At 34.9% G+C, this 14,244-nt stretch overlaps 1 protein-coding gene and 1 pseudogene across 1 annotated transcript; one reads left to right on the forward strand and one right to left on the reverse strand.

Annotated features, from left to right (window-relative positions):
• Positions 1-2,772: 2,772 nt before the first annotated feature.
• LOC125600846 lies at positions 2,773-5,340 on the reverse strand (annotated as a pseudogene).
• Positions 5,341-9,360: 4,020 nt separating this feature from the next.
• Positions 9,361-14,110, forward strand: LOC106452469. The gene is made up of 15 exons (XM_048773439.1): positions 9,361-9,645; positions 9,712-9,839; positions 9,925-10,057; positions 10,147-10,303; positions 10,379-10,457; positions 10,536-10,576; positions 10,680-10,796; positions 10,959-11,039; positions 11,435-11,497; positions 11,571-11,622; positions 11,809-11,883; positions 13,105-13,152; positions 13,295-13,330; positions 13,559-13,633; positions 13,763-14,110. Exons 1-15 carry the CDS (start codon positions 9,486-9,488, stop codon positions 13,838-13,840), a joined length of 1,323 nt encoding a protein of 440 aa, XP_048629396.1. The 5' UTR covers positions 9,361-9,485; the 3' UTR covers positions 13,841-14,110.
• Positions 14,111-14,244: the final 134 nt, after the last annotated feature.

Below are 14,244 nucleotides of genomic sequence, written 5' to 3' on the forward strand. Positions count from 1 at the left end.
CCCGAAACCCGAAACCCGAAACCCCTAAACCCTAAACCCTAAACCCTAAACCCAAACCCTTAAACCCCAAACCCCTAAAACCTAAACCTAAAAATATATATGTTTCTTGCCGCGATTCGAACCCGGGTACGCTGATAAACAAAAGGGCACCCTACCACCGCACCAAAATAATAACACTGGTCTTTATAGCAACACTTTTTTAATAATGATTTTAGTGTATATGGGCCTCAGTGGGCTAAATGAATTTTAAAGTATTGAAAATGTTAACAATCGTTTTTAAAACCCTAAACCCTTTTATTCTCCAATACCCCTATTCTCAAATACCCTTTTTTCTTAAATACCCCTATTCTCAAATAACCCTATCTCAATACCCCTATTCTAAATACCCCTATTCTCAAATACCCTTTTATTCTCAAATACCCTTATTCTCAAATACCCCTATTCTCAAATACCCCTATTCTCAAATACCCCTTTAATCTCAAATACCCCTTTAATCTCAAATACCCCTATTCTCAAATACCCTTATTCTCAAATACCCCTATTCTCAAATACCCCTAATCTCAAATACCCCTATTCTCAAATACCCATATTCTCAAATACCCCTATTCTCAAATACCCCTATATCTCAAATATCCATATTCTCAAATACCCCTATTCTCAAATACCCTTTTAATCTCAAATACCTCTATTCTCTAGTACCCTTATTCTCAAATACCCTTATTCTCAAATACCCTTTAATCTCAAATGCCCTTATTCTCAAATACCTTTTAATCTCAAATACCCATATTCTCAAATACCCCTTTAATCTCAAATACCTAATCTCAAATGCCCATTAATCTCAATTACCCTTTAATCTAAAATACTCTTCAATCTCAAATGTCCCTTAATCTAAAATAGCCTTTATATGCTTTTAATCTCAAATACCCCTTAATCTAAAATATCTCTTGATCTCATATGCCCCTAATCTCAAATGCTCATAATCTCAACTACCCCTTAATCTCAAATACCCCTTATACTCAAATACCCCAAACCCTTAATCTCAAATATCTTTAATCTCAAATATCCCTTGATCTCATATGCCCCTAATCTCAAATGCTCATAATCTCAACTACCCCTTAATCTCAAATACCCCTTATTCTCAAATACCTCAAACCCTTAATCTCAAATATCTTTAATCTTGAATACCCTCTAATCCCATATATCCCTTAATCCCATAAACCCAAATCTCAAATACCCTTTAATCTTGTATACCCATTTATCTCAAATACCTCTTAATCTCAAATACTCATAATCTCAAATACCCTAATCTTAAATACTGCTATTCCCAAATATCCTTTAATCTATTATACTCCAATCTCCAATACCCCTAATTCCTAATAACCATGATCACCAATACCCTCGTTCCCCCGTATCTCCCTGAACCTAAAGCCTTACAAAATTAAGGATGTAAAATTTCTAATAAAATATATAACAATAATTACGCATGCTACTAATAGTGAATATGTTTTGAACAAAATATTAAGGTTTGGAAAGTTTTAAAGATTTAATTGAATCACAATGGACTCACTGATAAGATAATGTATAAATGGGTTTAATTTAGGCCTTAATAACTTGAATAAAAAAGTGAAATTCTTAAGAGATTTTTAATTGGATCGAAATGAGTCCACGAAAAGGGTAATAATCTTTTTAGAACAAAACAAAATTCATATAAGACTACGAAGAGGTATAAATAAGTATAAAACTAAGCAAACTATTAGAACTTTGATTACGTTTTGTTTATCAGTCATACGCAAAAGTTTAAGATCTTCGAGTACCTCTTTCCATGCGGATTCTGCTTAAGCGAGCAAGAGAGACTCAGAGATTGCGAGAGAAAAGGATGGAATGGAATTTCGTCGTTCCAAGTCCCTTGTAACACAAGTATCCCCTGCAAAAGTTACATCAACACAAACAAAAGAGAGTTTTACTTGATTCTTGTAGCCACAAATTCACTAAAAAAAATTCAATTAACCCCAAAAGAATCTACGGAAGTGAAGTGAAATTGCAAGAGCAAAAACAACTTTCTCAACACCCAAAACCCTAATTGAGATTAGAAAACAATCGAGAAGGTGTTTCCGCAGGAACCCAGAAATAGATAAAACAGTACCGAAATCTGAGGACTTTCACTCATACCGCCGCAGATAATCACCACCTGGGGATCGGATCGTCGGAGAACCGTGCGGTGAACGTAACCTGTTTCTTGAAATTAGGGCTTGACGTCCTTGTGTTCTTCTGGGGATTGTCGGAGAACCGCGGTGAACGTAACCTGTTCTTGTAAGAAGGATCTGTTTTGGAGGAAGGACCATCACCATACTTGGAGAAACTCCGCCGTTTCTTGAAATTAGGGTTTGACGTCCTTGTGTTCTTCTGGGAATCGCCATGTAGAAAGATCGAGGTTTCTAGGTAAAATCACGGTTTTTGAATTTGAGAGGTTGGAGAAACAAAGAAGAACAGAGTGATTAAAGAAGTGGCCATTGTTAAATTTTGGAGAAGATCACCGCAACTGCACAATTTTAGTAGTAACATGCTTGTTTATAAAGAAAGTCCACGTGTCAATATTTTATTTTTTGCTTTTTTGGTAAAAAAGAAATTCAACAGATGTTACCGTTGAGATGTAAAGAGGAGAAAAAAAAAACAAAAAGAGTCTTTGTTTTGATTTTAAAATTTTCCCCGACGAGATCAAAGTTAGATTGAGAGTAAACACAGACCAACAACAAAGGATCAATCATCGTCATTTCAAGCCTCACAAGTTTCTTCCAAGGACTCGTTGACTGGTTTCAGTCCATTTTTACCCTTGCCAGATCTAAAACGAGGGCTGTCATGCACAGCAATTGTGTTCTTGTTCTGAACTGTTCCGGTGCTGTGTTCGGTTCCGGTTGGAGGCTGTCTTCGAAACGTCTTCACGGACTGCATCGCTGAAGCTTCCTCTCCGAGAAAGGTTAAGTTTGGCGACTTGGACGGGTCAAAGAAAGCTAGAAAGTTACATAACATGCTACTTAGTAGTCACAAGAAAGAACATGGGTGAGCTCTAAGCAAATATATATACGAGTTGTGTTTCTAAATATACCTTCTTGAGCTCAGGTTTAGCTGGAGGCGCCTCGTAGTAGAAGTTGGGGACAGGTTTAGCCTTGAACTTTAGATTCTTTCTTAGTTGTTTCAAAGCTGCTTCTTGTTCTTCCGGCAAAAACATTGACTTTACCCTTTAGAATCAGAAAAGAGTACTGCATCAAACTGGAAAATACATGGACTTTACCTTTTGCCTTTGTTCGAGCTCGTTCCTTTCGGCTTCAAGCGCTTGGTTTTTCTCCTCAAGTTCTTGGTAATACTAGGCCAGGGTTTAGGGTTTAGGGTTTAGGGTTTAGGGTTTAGTCTGCATATGTGTTTTATTTAGTTAGTGAGGATCTTCTACAAGAAAACTTTTAATTGGATTGGATAGCTTTGTGTACTTACATCAAATAAGTGGATATTCACAGATGTCTCTTAATCTCATATATACCTTAATCTCAAATACCCTAATCTCATTTGCTCGTCGCCATTATCACTCACTTACAGTTTCTTACTCTTTTTGGTGTTGATCTTGCTTTTATCTTCGTAAATAGTCTGAAAGGATTGAGATTGAGAGATTATGATGAGTAAGGCAAGAGATCGTTTCTTGTGAAGAGGGGCTACGGGTCAATTACAATGGTCATATGTTATACAGGTTTGTTCAATGAGCTGAGCCCAACAATTACAAATAATAGATCGAGTGGGCTCTTTAGACGGACTCCTAAAACTCTGATAACTACAACTGCAATTTATTTTGCTCGAGAAGTAGGGGTGGTAGGCATTTCGGTTCAATCACAGTTTCGGTCTAGGTTTGGTTTGGGTTATTTGGGTTTAAGAAAACTTGAACCAAAGTCAATCCAAATTAATTTGGTTTGGTTTATTTTGGTTTGGTTCGATTTTAGTTCGGTTTTGTTTGTGTTCAGTTCAGTTTTAGTTCGGTTTGGTTCAGTTTAGTTTGGTTTTGTTTGTATTTTTCAATTCAACCAATTTGATTTTTGAGTTTTATTCTAGTTCAATTACAAAAAAATATGATTTATTAAAACATAAACAAATCATCATTTGACGCAAAATCATTATTTTCTTCATATTTAAACATAAAACCAAACATCTTCGATCCAAATCCAAGTGGCCATTTGACAATCATTTTTTTTACCGTTAGTTCCTTCCTTTACATGTGCATGGCTGTACACGTGTCAACCACTGATATGCATAGGAACATACATTATCAGCTTTTACGGTTGGCAATCTGTGAGATCACCAACCCTCCATTGGCAATCCGTGAGATCACCAACCCTCCGATCGGAGGGGATACACAGAAGAAAATCAAGTAAAGAGACAATAGGCAAGTGAGATCTGGTGATCAAACCTTGCGATCGTCATCAAATATATATATATATATATATATATAGCCGTTTGTTTACGTTTCTTTTTTCACTAGCTCATGTGAAAAATAGCCGTTTAGTCCCTATTTCCGTAATTTCCATTTTTCACTGTCTTGAAAATTCAAAAAAAAAACATATGACAGAAACAATCCCAATTAAATTATGTATGTGTTGATGAAAGTTGAAGTTTTTGCTTTGGCAGAAGAAACAATTCCAAGTTCGAGTCCAGTCCGTCCAAGTTTTTTACAATACTATCTTGACCGTACATGTGTAAGGAGTTGTTGGAAAAATAGCGCCCCACATTTTGAAACTACTTAAAAAATTCTCCCCTAATTCATTTATATTACACTTTACAACCCTAGCTAGCTAAGTTGATGCAGAGAATATTTAGGAATATTCTAGATATATATTATTTGATTTATTATTAGGATAATTACTTTAATTGTTTTAGGGTTTTTAGGTTTTTCTTATATATAGCCGTCTAGGCTTAACTTTGTATACAGATTTTGATTGATTAATAAAAAAGAGTTTTCCTAAAGAAGTTTCTATAAACCACACTGAGAAGAGTATTCTCAACCCTAAAGAGCTTTTGATTAAGCACTGTGAAGAGTATTCACAAATCCTAGTTTCCGGGTATTCTTAGAATCAACGGATCTAGTTTTATCCCTAGAAGCTTCCACTACATCAGGTGGGAACCCTCTTTGAAAATAAAGTCAATATGAAGGACATCGTCTTCATATATATCGTCTTCATACACGTCGTAGATTGGATCTTCATAGATCTCTCGATAGATCTCATGGTTCTCTTCTCTCTCAACAAAAGGACTTTCGTCCAGGAAAAGATAGATGCTTATACTCACCATGACATCTAGAATCATTCTTCGATTGAAAAACCAAAGAGACGCAGCTCTGATACCACCTGATGTAGCGGAAGCTTCTAGGGATAAAACTAGATCCGTTGATTCTAATAATACCCGGAAACTAGGGTTTGTGAATACTCTTCACAGTGCTTAATCAAAAGCTCTTTAGGGTTAAGAATACTCTTCTCAGTAGTTTATAGAAACCTCTTTAGAAAAACTCCTTTTTATTAATCAATCAAAATCTGTATACAAAGTTAAGCCTAGACGGCTATATATAAGAAAAACCTAAAAACCCTAAAACAATTAAAGTAATTATCCTAATAATAAATCAAATAATATATATCTAGAATATTCCTAAATATTCTCTGCATCATAAGTACACCCTTATGGAGCTGATGCTTACAGTCTCAGTGAGGAATGTTTCAAATATATTGAAGCTAAGTACGATAGGATATGCATAAGAGTCACCTAAGGAGGTGAAGAGCAAGAGCTGATTCTTGATAAGGGTGAGAAAGAAGGGTAAATTTGTTAACTGAAAAAGAAGACAAAAGAAACCCTGCAATGAAAGTGGTGGCGAGTCTATAGATGGTTGGGTTTGCAATGGAAACGTGCACCAAAGATAGGTTCAGACAAAGTTGTGTATGTTCTGATAATATTGTGGATATAAACTCTGATAATCTAAAGTGTAATAAGAAAAAGAATTTTGGAGTTGTGTGAAATACTACACCGTCACACACTGTATATTTATGTAATAGAGAGAAAGCTTTATTTTCTTGTTGCAAGCTTTGGATGTAGAGATCAAATCGCAAGTCTAATGCATCTAATCGATCAAGAGATATCCATGTAAGGGATGAACATGTAAGAGCTATCCATGTAGCGCATCTCATTGTCAGACTTCTCCTTCCATGAACTAAACTAAACATGTCTCAAATTTCATCTGCAGCATATGGTCATCGGTGGCCTTCTTCAAGAGCTATACTACATAAATGATATCATAGCACTTCTCTACACATCCATATTTGGCAGTGCGGTTAGCTATGGTGTTTACTTCTACAGTGCTGCTAAAGGTTCTATTTTTCTGCCTTCTTGTTATAGTATCACTGGTTTATGCTTCAGATCTCTGATGGCTTTTATGATGTTTCTTATTGCAGGAAGCCTGGCTAAACTCAGCTCACTCACCTTTTTGACACCAATGTTTGCATCAATCTTTGGGGTTCTTTCTTATCACAAGTTTCTCTAGTCTTTGGGTAGTATTCTCATATATTTGGTATTGAAACAGGTATCTGCACGGTCCTTGATGAGACTTTCTCCTCGTTGCAACTAGTAGGAGCAGTCGTCACTTTAGTCGCTAGACTTGGTCAACTTTCCAGAAGTCAACGACTGATACACTCTCAGTTTATAACAAGACGACCATCAATCATCTTCCGACAATGTTTTCAACAGAAATATATTTGGATTATCTTGCAGGTTTTAGACCAAAAAAGCTTTGAAAAATGTTAAATCCGAAGCATTATTACTAGCAATAGATATTCAGCAACGCACAACACATGTATATTGCAATAATATAGAATGTTTACTTGAAAAAAGATAGTTGTATCAACCATAGATTGAGTGAAACCATCAGCTAAGAATACAGAAGGTGAAATTCTAGATCCATTGTCTAGAGTCTTATTGTAAACCATATATGATCGGAACCGTTTAATTTCTTATCAATTAATTTAGTAAAACATCATAATACTCACTAAATCGGTTAACTAACCACTATAAAATTCCTACTCCTAGAGAAACGGAGACAAAAAAAGTTTCAAAACTCTTTGAGCATCATCATATGTTAGTGCATGATGCAACTATACATTAAAACAATATTGTCATACTTTTGAATTTTTTTCAAAATTTATGTGTTAAATCCCTATGAAAATATATATAGTTTTTGACTAAATGTTGTATATACTGAAGCCTATAATTTTAGTGTTGTTTTAAGATATCTAATAACATTCTAAATTTGTATTAATGTATGTAAAATTCTCTTTCATGGTACATAGGTATCATTCTAATTTTTTACAATTAATTAAGTAAAACTTCATAATACTCCTTAAATCAGTTGAATAACCACTATAAAATCGTTAATCTCTTGAGAAACATAGACAACAAAGGTTTCAAACATCTTTGAACATCATCATCATATGTTAGTGTAGGATGCAACAATCCATTAAAAAAATATTGTCATATTTTTTGAATTTTTCTCCAAATCTATGTATAAATCGCTATGAATTTATTGAGTTTTACGTTACACGCTCTATATACTGAAGCTTATAGTTTTAGTGTTGTTTTAAAAAATTTAACCACATTCTACATTTTTATTAATGTATGTTAAACTATCTTTCATGGTGCATAGGAATCGTTCTAATTTTTTATCGATTAATTTAGCAAAACTTTCTAATACTCCCTGAATCGGTAGATTAACCCTATATATAAAATAGTTATTCTCTAGAGAAACGGAGACAACAAAAATTTCAAACCTCTTTGAACATCATCATATGTTAGTGTAGGTTGCGACTATGGATTAAAACAATTTTTTTATATTTTTGAATTTTTTACAAAACCTATGTGTTAATCCATACAAAAATATTGAGTTTTTTTGGTAAATGCTCTATATATTTAAGTCTATATTCTTTAGTGGTGTTTTAAAATTTCTAACCACATTCTACATGTGTATTAATATATTTTAAATTTTATTTCATGGTATATGGGCATTGTTCTAATTTTTATCATTTAGTTTAGTAAAACTTCACATAATCCCTAAATTAGTACACTAACCACTATAAAATCACAATCCTCAAGAGAAACGGAGATAACATTGGCTCTAAACCTCTTTGTCCATCATCATATATTAGTGCATGATGTAACTATGCATTAAAATAATATTTTTATATTTTCAAAATTTTTCTTAAAATCTATGTATAAATATTGAGTTTTTGGTAAAATGCTCTACATACTCAAGCTATAATATTAGGTGTTGTTTTAAATTTTCACCACATTATACATTTGTATTAATGTATGTTAAACTCTCTTTCATGGTTTATGTGCATCATTTTAATTTTTTATCAATTAATTTAGTAAAATTTCATATAATCTCTAAATCAGTGGACTAACCACTATAAAATCGCTTTTTTTTAGAAAAAACGGAGACAACAAATGCTCCAAACCTCTTTGACCATCATCATATGTTAGTGCAAGATGCACCTATGCACTAAAACAATATTGTCATATTTTTTGAATTTTTCTCAAAATTAATATGTAAACTCCTAGGAAAAATATTGAGTTTTTCGGTAAATGCTCTTGTACTGAAGTTCATACTCTTTAGTGTTGTTTTAAAATTTCTAACCACATTTTACATTTGTATTAATATATGCTAAACTCTCTTTTATGTTACATGGACATCGTTCTAATTTTTTTATCAATTAATTTAATAAAATTTCATATAAATTTATAAATTAGTGGATTAACCATTATAAAATCGTTATTCTCTAAAAAAATGGAGATAACAATGGTTCAAAGCCTCTTTAACAATCATCATATATTAGCGTGTGATGTAACTATGCGTTGAAATAATATTGTCATTTTTTTTGAATTTTTCTAATAATATGTGTGAACCCCTGTAAAAATATTTAGGTTTTCGGTAAATGTTCTACATACAAACCCGAAGCATATATTCTTAGTGTTACAATATAACCTATTTAAATTAATACTCTATAAATTAATATACACTAAAAGTTTCTATAAAATAATATAATTGTATAGTTTCAAATTAAGTTTTTGGTTCAATTAGTATATCGATAAATTAATATATCTATAAATTAATAAAAAAATTTATAGTTTTGGTGTTGTCCAATTTTATATTTATAGTATTGTACGCTAAACTATCATTCATGGTATTTCTTGGAAGCCCAATCCCTTTTAAAATAATAATTGAAGGCCACTGCAAATGGGCTTTGAAAAATCTTATTTGGTGGTTAGATGGCGGAAGACCTCCCCAAAGAATATCCCTTTGTCTTCATCCTCCTTCCATCATATCATATTCCTCAATTCGAAAGAGAGAGAGAGAGAGAGAGAGAGAGAGACCTTGGATCGGTGGTGGAGTGTGAGGGAGTAGATCAATAGACATGGCTTCGACTGACGGACTTGTGCCCATCACCCGGGCTTTTCTGGCGTCATACTACAACAAATATCCTTTTCCTCCTCTTTCCGACGACGTTTCTCGGCTTTCCTCTGACATGGCTTCTCTGATTCAGCTACTGACTCTCCAATCTCCCCCATCTAAAGGTTCCCGATCCCACTTTTGTATTATTTCCTTCTGCTGAATCTCCTCATACATTTGTATTTGTCTAGGGGAAGCTTCCCTGATCGAAGAAGCGAACCAGCAGCCTCCTCACAAGATTGATGAGAATATGTGGAAAAATCGGGAGCAGATGGAGGAGATACTGTTTCTTCTGCAACCATCTCGTTGGCCTGTTCAGGTGAATCGTTTTGTCCCCAACCTAAGCCTTCCCCCTTCCTCTTCTTGGTGACAACAGCTCTCTCTCTCTTTCTCTCTTGTTTCAGCTTCGGGAACCTTGCACATCCGAAGATGCTGAATTATCATCCATTTTGAGACATCTCAAAGACAATTTTGATAAAGCTCTGGCTGCTATGATTTCCTTCCAGACGAAAAACTCTGAGCGCGTCTTTAACACTGGTTAGTTCTATTGTTTTATGATGCATAGATAGAGAGAGAGAGAAATAGCCAGCCTGTGTTTATACTTTTGTCTTCTTCCTTTTTTACAGTTATGACCTACATGCCTCAAGATTTCCGAGGAACGCTCATCAGACAGCAGAAGGAGAGGTCTGAGAGGAACAAACAGGCGGAGGTTGATGCCTTGGTTAGCTCTGGAGGGACCATACGAGACACGTATGCTCTTCTTTGGAAGCAGCAGATGGAGCGGTGAGCCTACCAGTTTCTGCTTTCTTATTTGATATGCTTGCTTGCTTACAGAGAACTTGTTTAATTTTATTGTAGGAGGAGACAGTTGGCTCAACTAGGCTCTGCCTCTGGTGTCTACAAAACCCTTGTCAAGTACTTGGTTGGGGTGCCACAGGTAAAGGCTCAATGCCTCCTCTCATTCTCATAGAAAATTGATTTAGTTGTTGATTCTTTTCCCTTTAATGTATTGTAGGTGTTGTTGGATTTTGTTCGACAAATAAATGATGATGATGGGTATGTACCATGGTTTCATTTATAAGGCTACTTATGGTGGTAGAAGATTCAGGTTGCATAAACAACTTTAACTGATAGGATCGTTTTATCTTCTCTTGTAAAGGCCAATGGAAGAACAACGACAACGTTATGGACCTCCTCTATACACTCTCACAAAAATGGCCACGGCTATCAGGGTTTTCTTAACCCTTCTCTGGCAAAGATATGATACTTTCAAACTGTAAGATTGTTCCCTTTCCTTCTTTCTTTTTATTTTTGCTTATAGTAGTTGTTAAATCAAGGCTCTCTTCAATTCACACTAGTCAATAATCAAGGTTCCCTTTCTCAGTGAACTTTCCCATTTAGTGGTTGTGAGATCTTATTTTATGTGTGGGATCGGCAGGAATAAAGAACAAATGAATCTCCTGTCCGAAGCTGCTATCGTCTACACATCTGAGTTTGAAAGATTCGTCGCATTTATCAGGTACCTTCTTCCTTTCTAAGATCACACATTGTCGGGGAATGCTCACCTTTGAAACTTTCTTGCTGCGAAAAAATTGTGTGGATGTTTGATTTTAGGGCTTGTTCACTCTGTTTCTTTTTAGTAGTTTTATTTGTCTCCTAATTTGTTTTGGCTATGTTAAAATTGTTACTAGCATGTAAAGGCATTCCTATCAAGCTTTAGAGTAAGTTTAGTAGTCTGAAACAATATGATGTAATTACTAGACATTCTTTCTAATAAGTTTTTTTGTGTTATATTTCAATTTTTTTATTGAATTTTTTATTTCGACAGTTCCAACATTACTTTGGTTAGATGTCTTTAGGCATTGTCTTTCTCTACTGAAAAAAAAATTAACGTTTTCCATTGTGCTTTTCCAGCGATGTATTTGCCAATTCCCCCTTCTTCATTTCAGCAGATGCCGCTGGGATATTGGGTTCAAGGTTAGCTTCCATTGTTCACAAGATTCTCTCTACAGTTCATTGGTAACTAGTTCTAAGAGTTTGTACTGCTTAGGGAAAATGAGGAGTACAAAGAGATTATCGTCCAAGCTGGGAGAACCTATGAGGTAAACTGTTCTCCTCAAATGCTTTTGGTTATTAATGAAACTGAATGTTTTGACATTATTAGACTCTTTAGACTAGCTCCATCTGAAATTGTTGCGTTTAAAATAAGTGAAAAGTGATGGAAATGACTGGTGTGTGGTATGCCCATTTTCTGGTGGCATATATAAAAGTTTTTGTTGTTTCTCTAGGTCTCATTGATGGTGGAATCCGAAAATTCATATATTGGTTGGGATTTCTCCTTGATGCAAGGCAAGATAAGCATGGTATTTCTTTTTGAACCCTCAATCCGTTTTCTCATTATATAACTTAAATTATTTGTTTGCTTTTCTTGCTTGGTTTTGCTCCCCTCTCCAGAATTTGTTTGATAATTATAGGTGTGTCTAGGTTCTTTTGGTAGGAGCTACAATAAGTTGTTTTGGTTAGGGCTTTGCGCCTTGCAGATCAATCTGTTTCAACTTAGCAACTGGAATTAAAAAAAAAAAACTAAAAGGATGGCCACGGACATACCTAAAGAGGTGATAATAGTCGTGGTGATTGAAACCAAAACATGTTCTTTAGATGTTTCTTTCACCTCTGATATGAACCGACTTTGATTTTAGCCGTTTTCTAATGTGAGAAAGAGAGAGATGTTTAGCTAAGCTTTCATCAACACTAGTCTCTCTTTGAGAATAAGGTTGATTGTTATAAGTCGAATTCTTATTAATCTTAGCATATTCTTATATAGGGATACAACTTAATGTAAACAGGAAAACTTAAACCTAATTCATAAAAGATAACACCAAAACTGATTAGCTAAAATACCTTGACCAATCCTAACACATGTCAGCCTCGGACATTTATGAAACTTCACTAGAAGATAAGAATCAGTGTCGTGTTAAGTTGTGATCCAAGGAAAAAGAGGAAAGATGAAAACAGAGTACGTTAGAAGAGAAGAGAAAAGTGTTACATGAAAAGAGATGGGTGTATGAGATCAAAACAAAGTACATTACTTAGCGTATACGAAGCGAAGTTATGATAGGAGAGAAAACCTATTTGAAAGCTTAGTTTTTTACTGAAGAGTATGGGTGTAAGCTTGACTTTGCTTTGTTAAAGGGTTGATCAAACGAGCCTTTTATCAAAACTGTTGCGATTAGATAAGAATCTCAAAGGTTATCGCCGTGTTGCCCTTATAGCGCCACGATATTTAATCAAAAGGGCACCGTGTGGCGCGCTTTATGGATATTGCCTTGCTAAAGATGGTTAAGGCGTTGAGGGCATGACGATGATGATCACACATTATCCCTATTTGCCGTACATAAAATTGTATATGTTGCTGTTTCCGCTAGAATCTGGTTAGCTTTGTTTTCGCACATAGTTGATAGCCTATATTTTCCTTTGATGAACCATTCATGTGAAAGGCAAACAAGAACTGTTGTTTCTTGATACCAGATGTGATCTCAGTTTGGTTCTCACCTGATGTGGTTCGTCCTATTTTTATTTACCAGGATATTGGATTTAGCGTGGAGTACATAAGTGCTTCAGGGGAAAAGACTGTGAGTGTGCTCATTAGTTTCCAAACTCTCATTAAACTTTAATAGCATATAGTACATACAATATCTCTCACCCTTTTAAGATATACGTTCAAGTTCAACCAGTGAATTCTGAGGGATGAATTACAAATTTCTCTTATTGCAGCTGATATTACCTTACCGTCGTTATGAAGCTGACCAGGTGAGTGCCATGTACATATGGGGGGAAGCTTATGAGTATTTTTGGTTTTGTTGTTAATTTCACAAGTTAGGTTATGAGCTTTCTTTTAGCTGTGCTGTTTAATCTCATAAGTTTTTTTCTTTGGGAAAGCTTATAATTTCTTTTTCGTTTTTTTAGCTGTTGTTTTATGTGCATAGCTAGGTTATTTAATGTCATCGGTTTCGGGATCCATTGTGTTTGTTCCTACAGGGAAACTTCTCTACGCTAATGGCTGGAAACTACAAACTTGTTTGGGACAATTCATATTCAACTTTCTTCAAAAAGGTAGAATGATAGTTACATTTTGAGGCAGACAAAGTGATTCGATATGCTTTATAGACTCCTATTTCCATTGCTTTTACTAACGAGGATATATTCGTTTGCTTCTCTTGATCTCCATTGTTTGTGTAATAGACTCTTCGATATAAAGTGGATTGCATACCACCAGTAGTGGAGCAGAAAGTGGAAGATGAAGATGGATTAGAATCATGAAAACTCATCATCATCTATCTGTACAAAGACAAAACTTTGACCTTCTGAAAGACATCATAAGTATCTGTTGCGGCCTCGTACAGGAATATGACTATCTTGTTTGCCGAGTAAGTGAAATTTGGCGATTGAAGCTGCATGCTCTATTATCGATGTATGGGTTACAAATATTATTTGGTTGGTTTGAAATAGCTGGGTTGACGTCGCTGAAACAACTACATGGGCCTACAACCTAAATGGGCTTATTTGCATCTATGGTATTTGTTTTCTATTTTCACTCTCCACCCAAGTCTTCGTGTATCTTCCGAGTAATTTTGCAAGGATCCAAAATTATCTTAGAGGCCTAATACGGGCCCAGTTTAAAAACGACCGTCTCGCTTCAATTATTCTTCAGATCGGACTCACTG

The sequence above is a fragment of the Brassica napus genome, unplaced genomic scaffold, assembly GCF_020379485.1.
Source record: "Brassica napus cultivar Da-Ae unplaced genomic scaffold, Da-Ae ScsIHWf_240;HRSCAF=407, whole genome shotgun sequence".
NCBI lineage: Eukaryota > Viridiplantae > Streptophyta > Magnoliopsida > Brassicales > Brassicaceae > Brassica > Brassica napus.

What these genes read in the sequence shown, in the direction of transcription:
- LOC106452469 (XM_048773439.1), top strand. Translation starts at nt 9,486, where the DNA reads ATGGCTTCGACTGACGGACTTGTGCCCATCACCCGGGCTTTTCTGGCG. An exon ending in CATCTCGTTGGCCTGTTCAG is followed by an intron (nt 9,840 to 9,924) that starts GTGAATCGTTTT and finishes CTCTTGTTTCAG; the next exon opens with CTTCGGGAACCTTGCACATC. An exon ending in TGGAAGCAGCAGATGGAGCG is followed by an intron (nt 10,304 to 10,378) that starts GTGAGCCTACCA and finishes ATTTTATTGTAG; the next exon opens with GAGGAGACAGTTGGCTCAAC.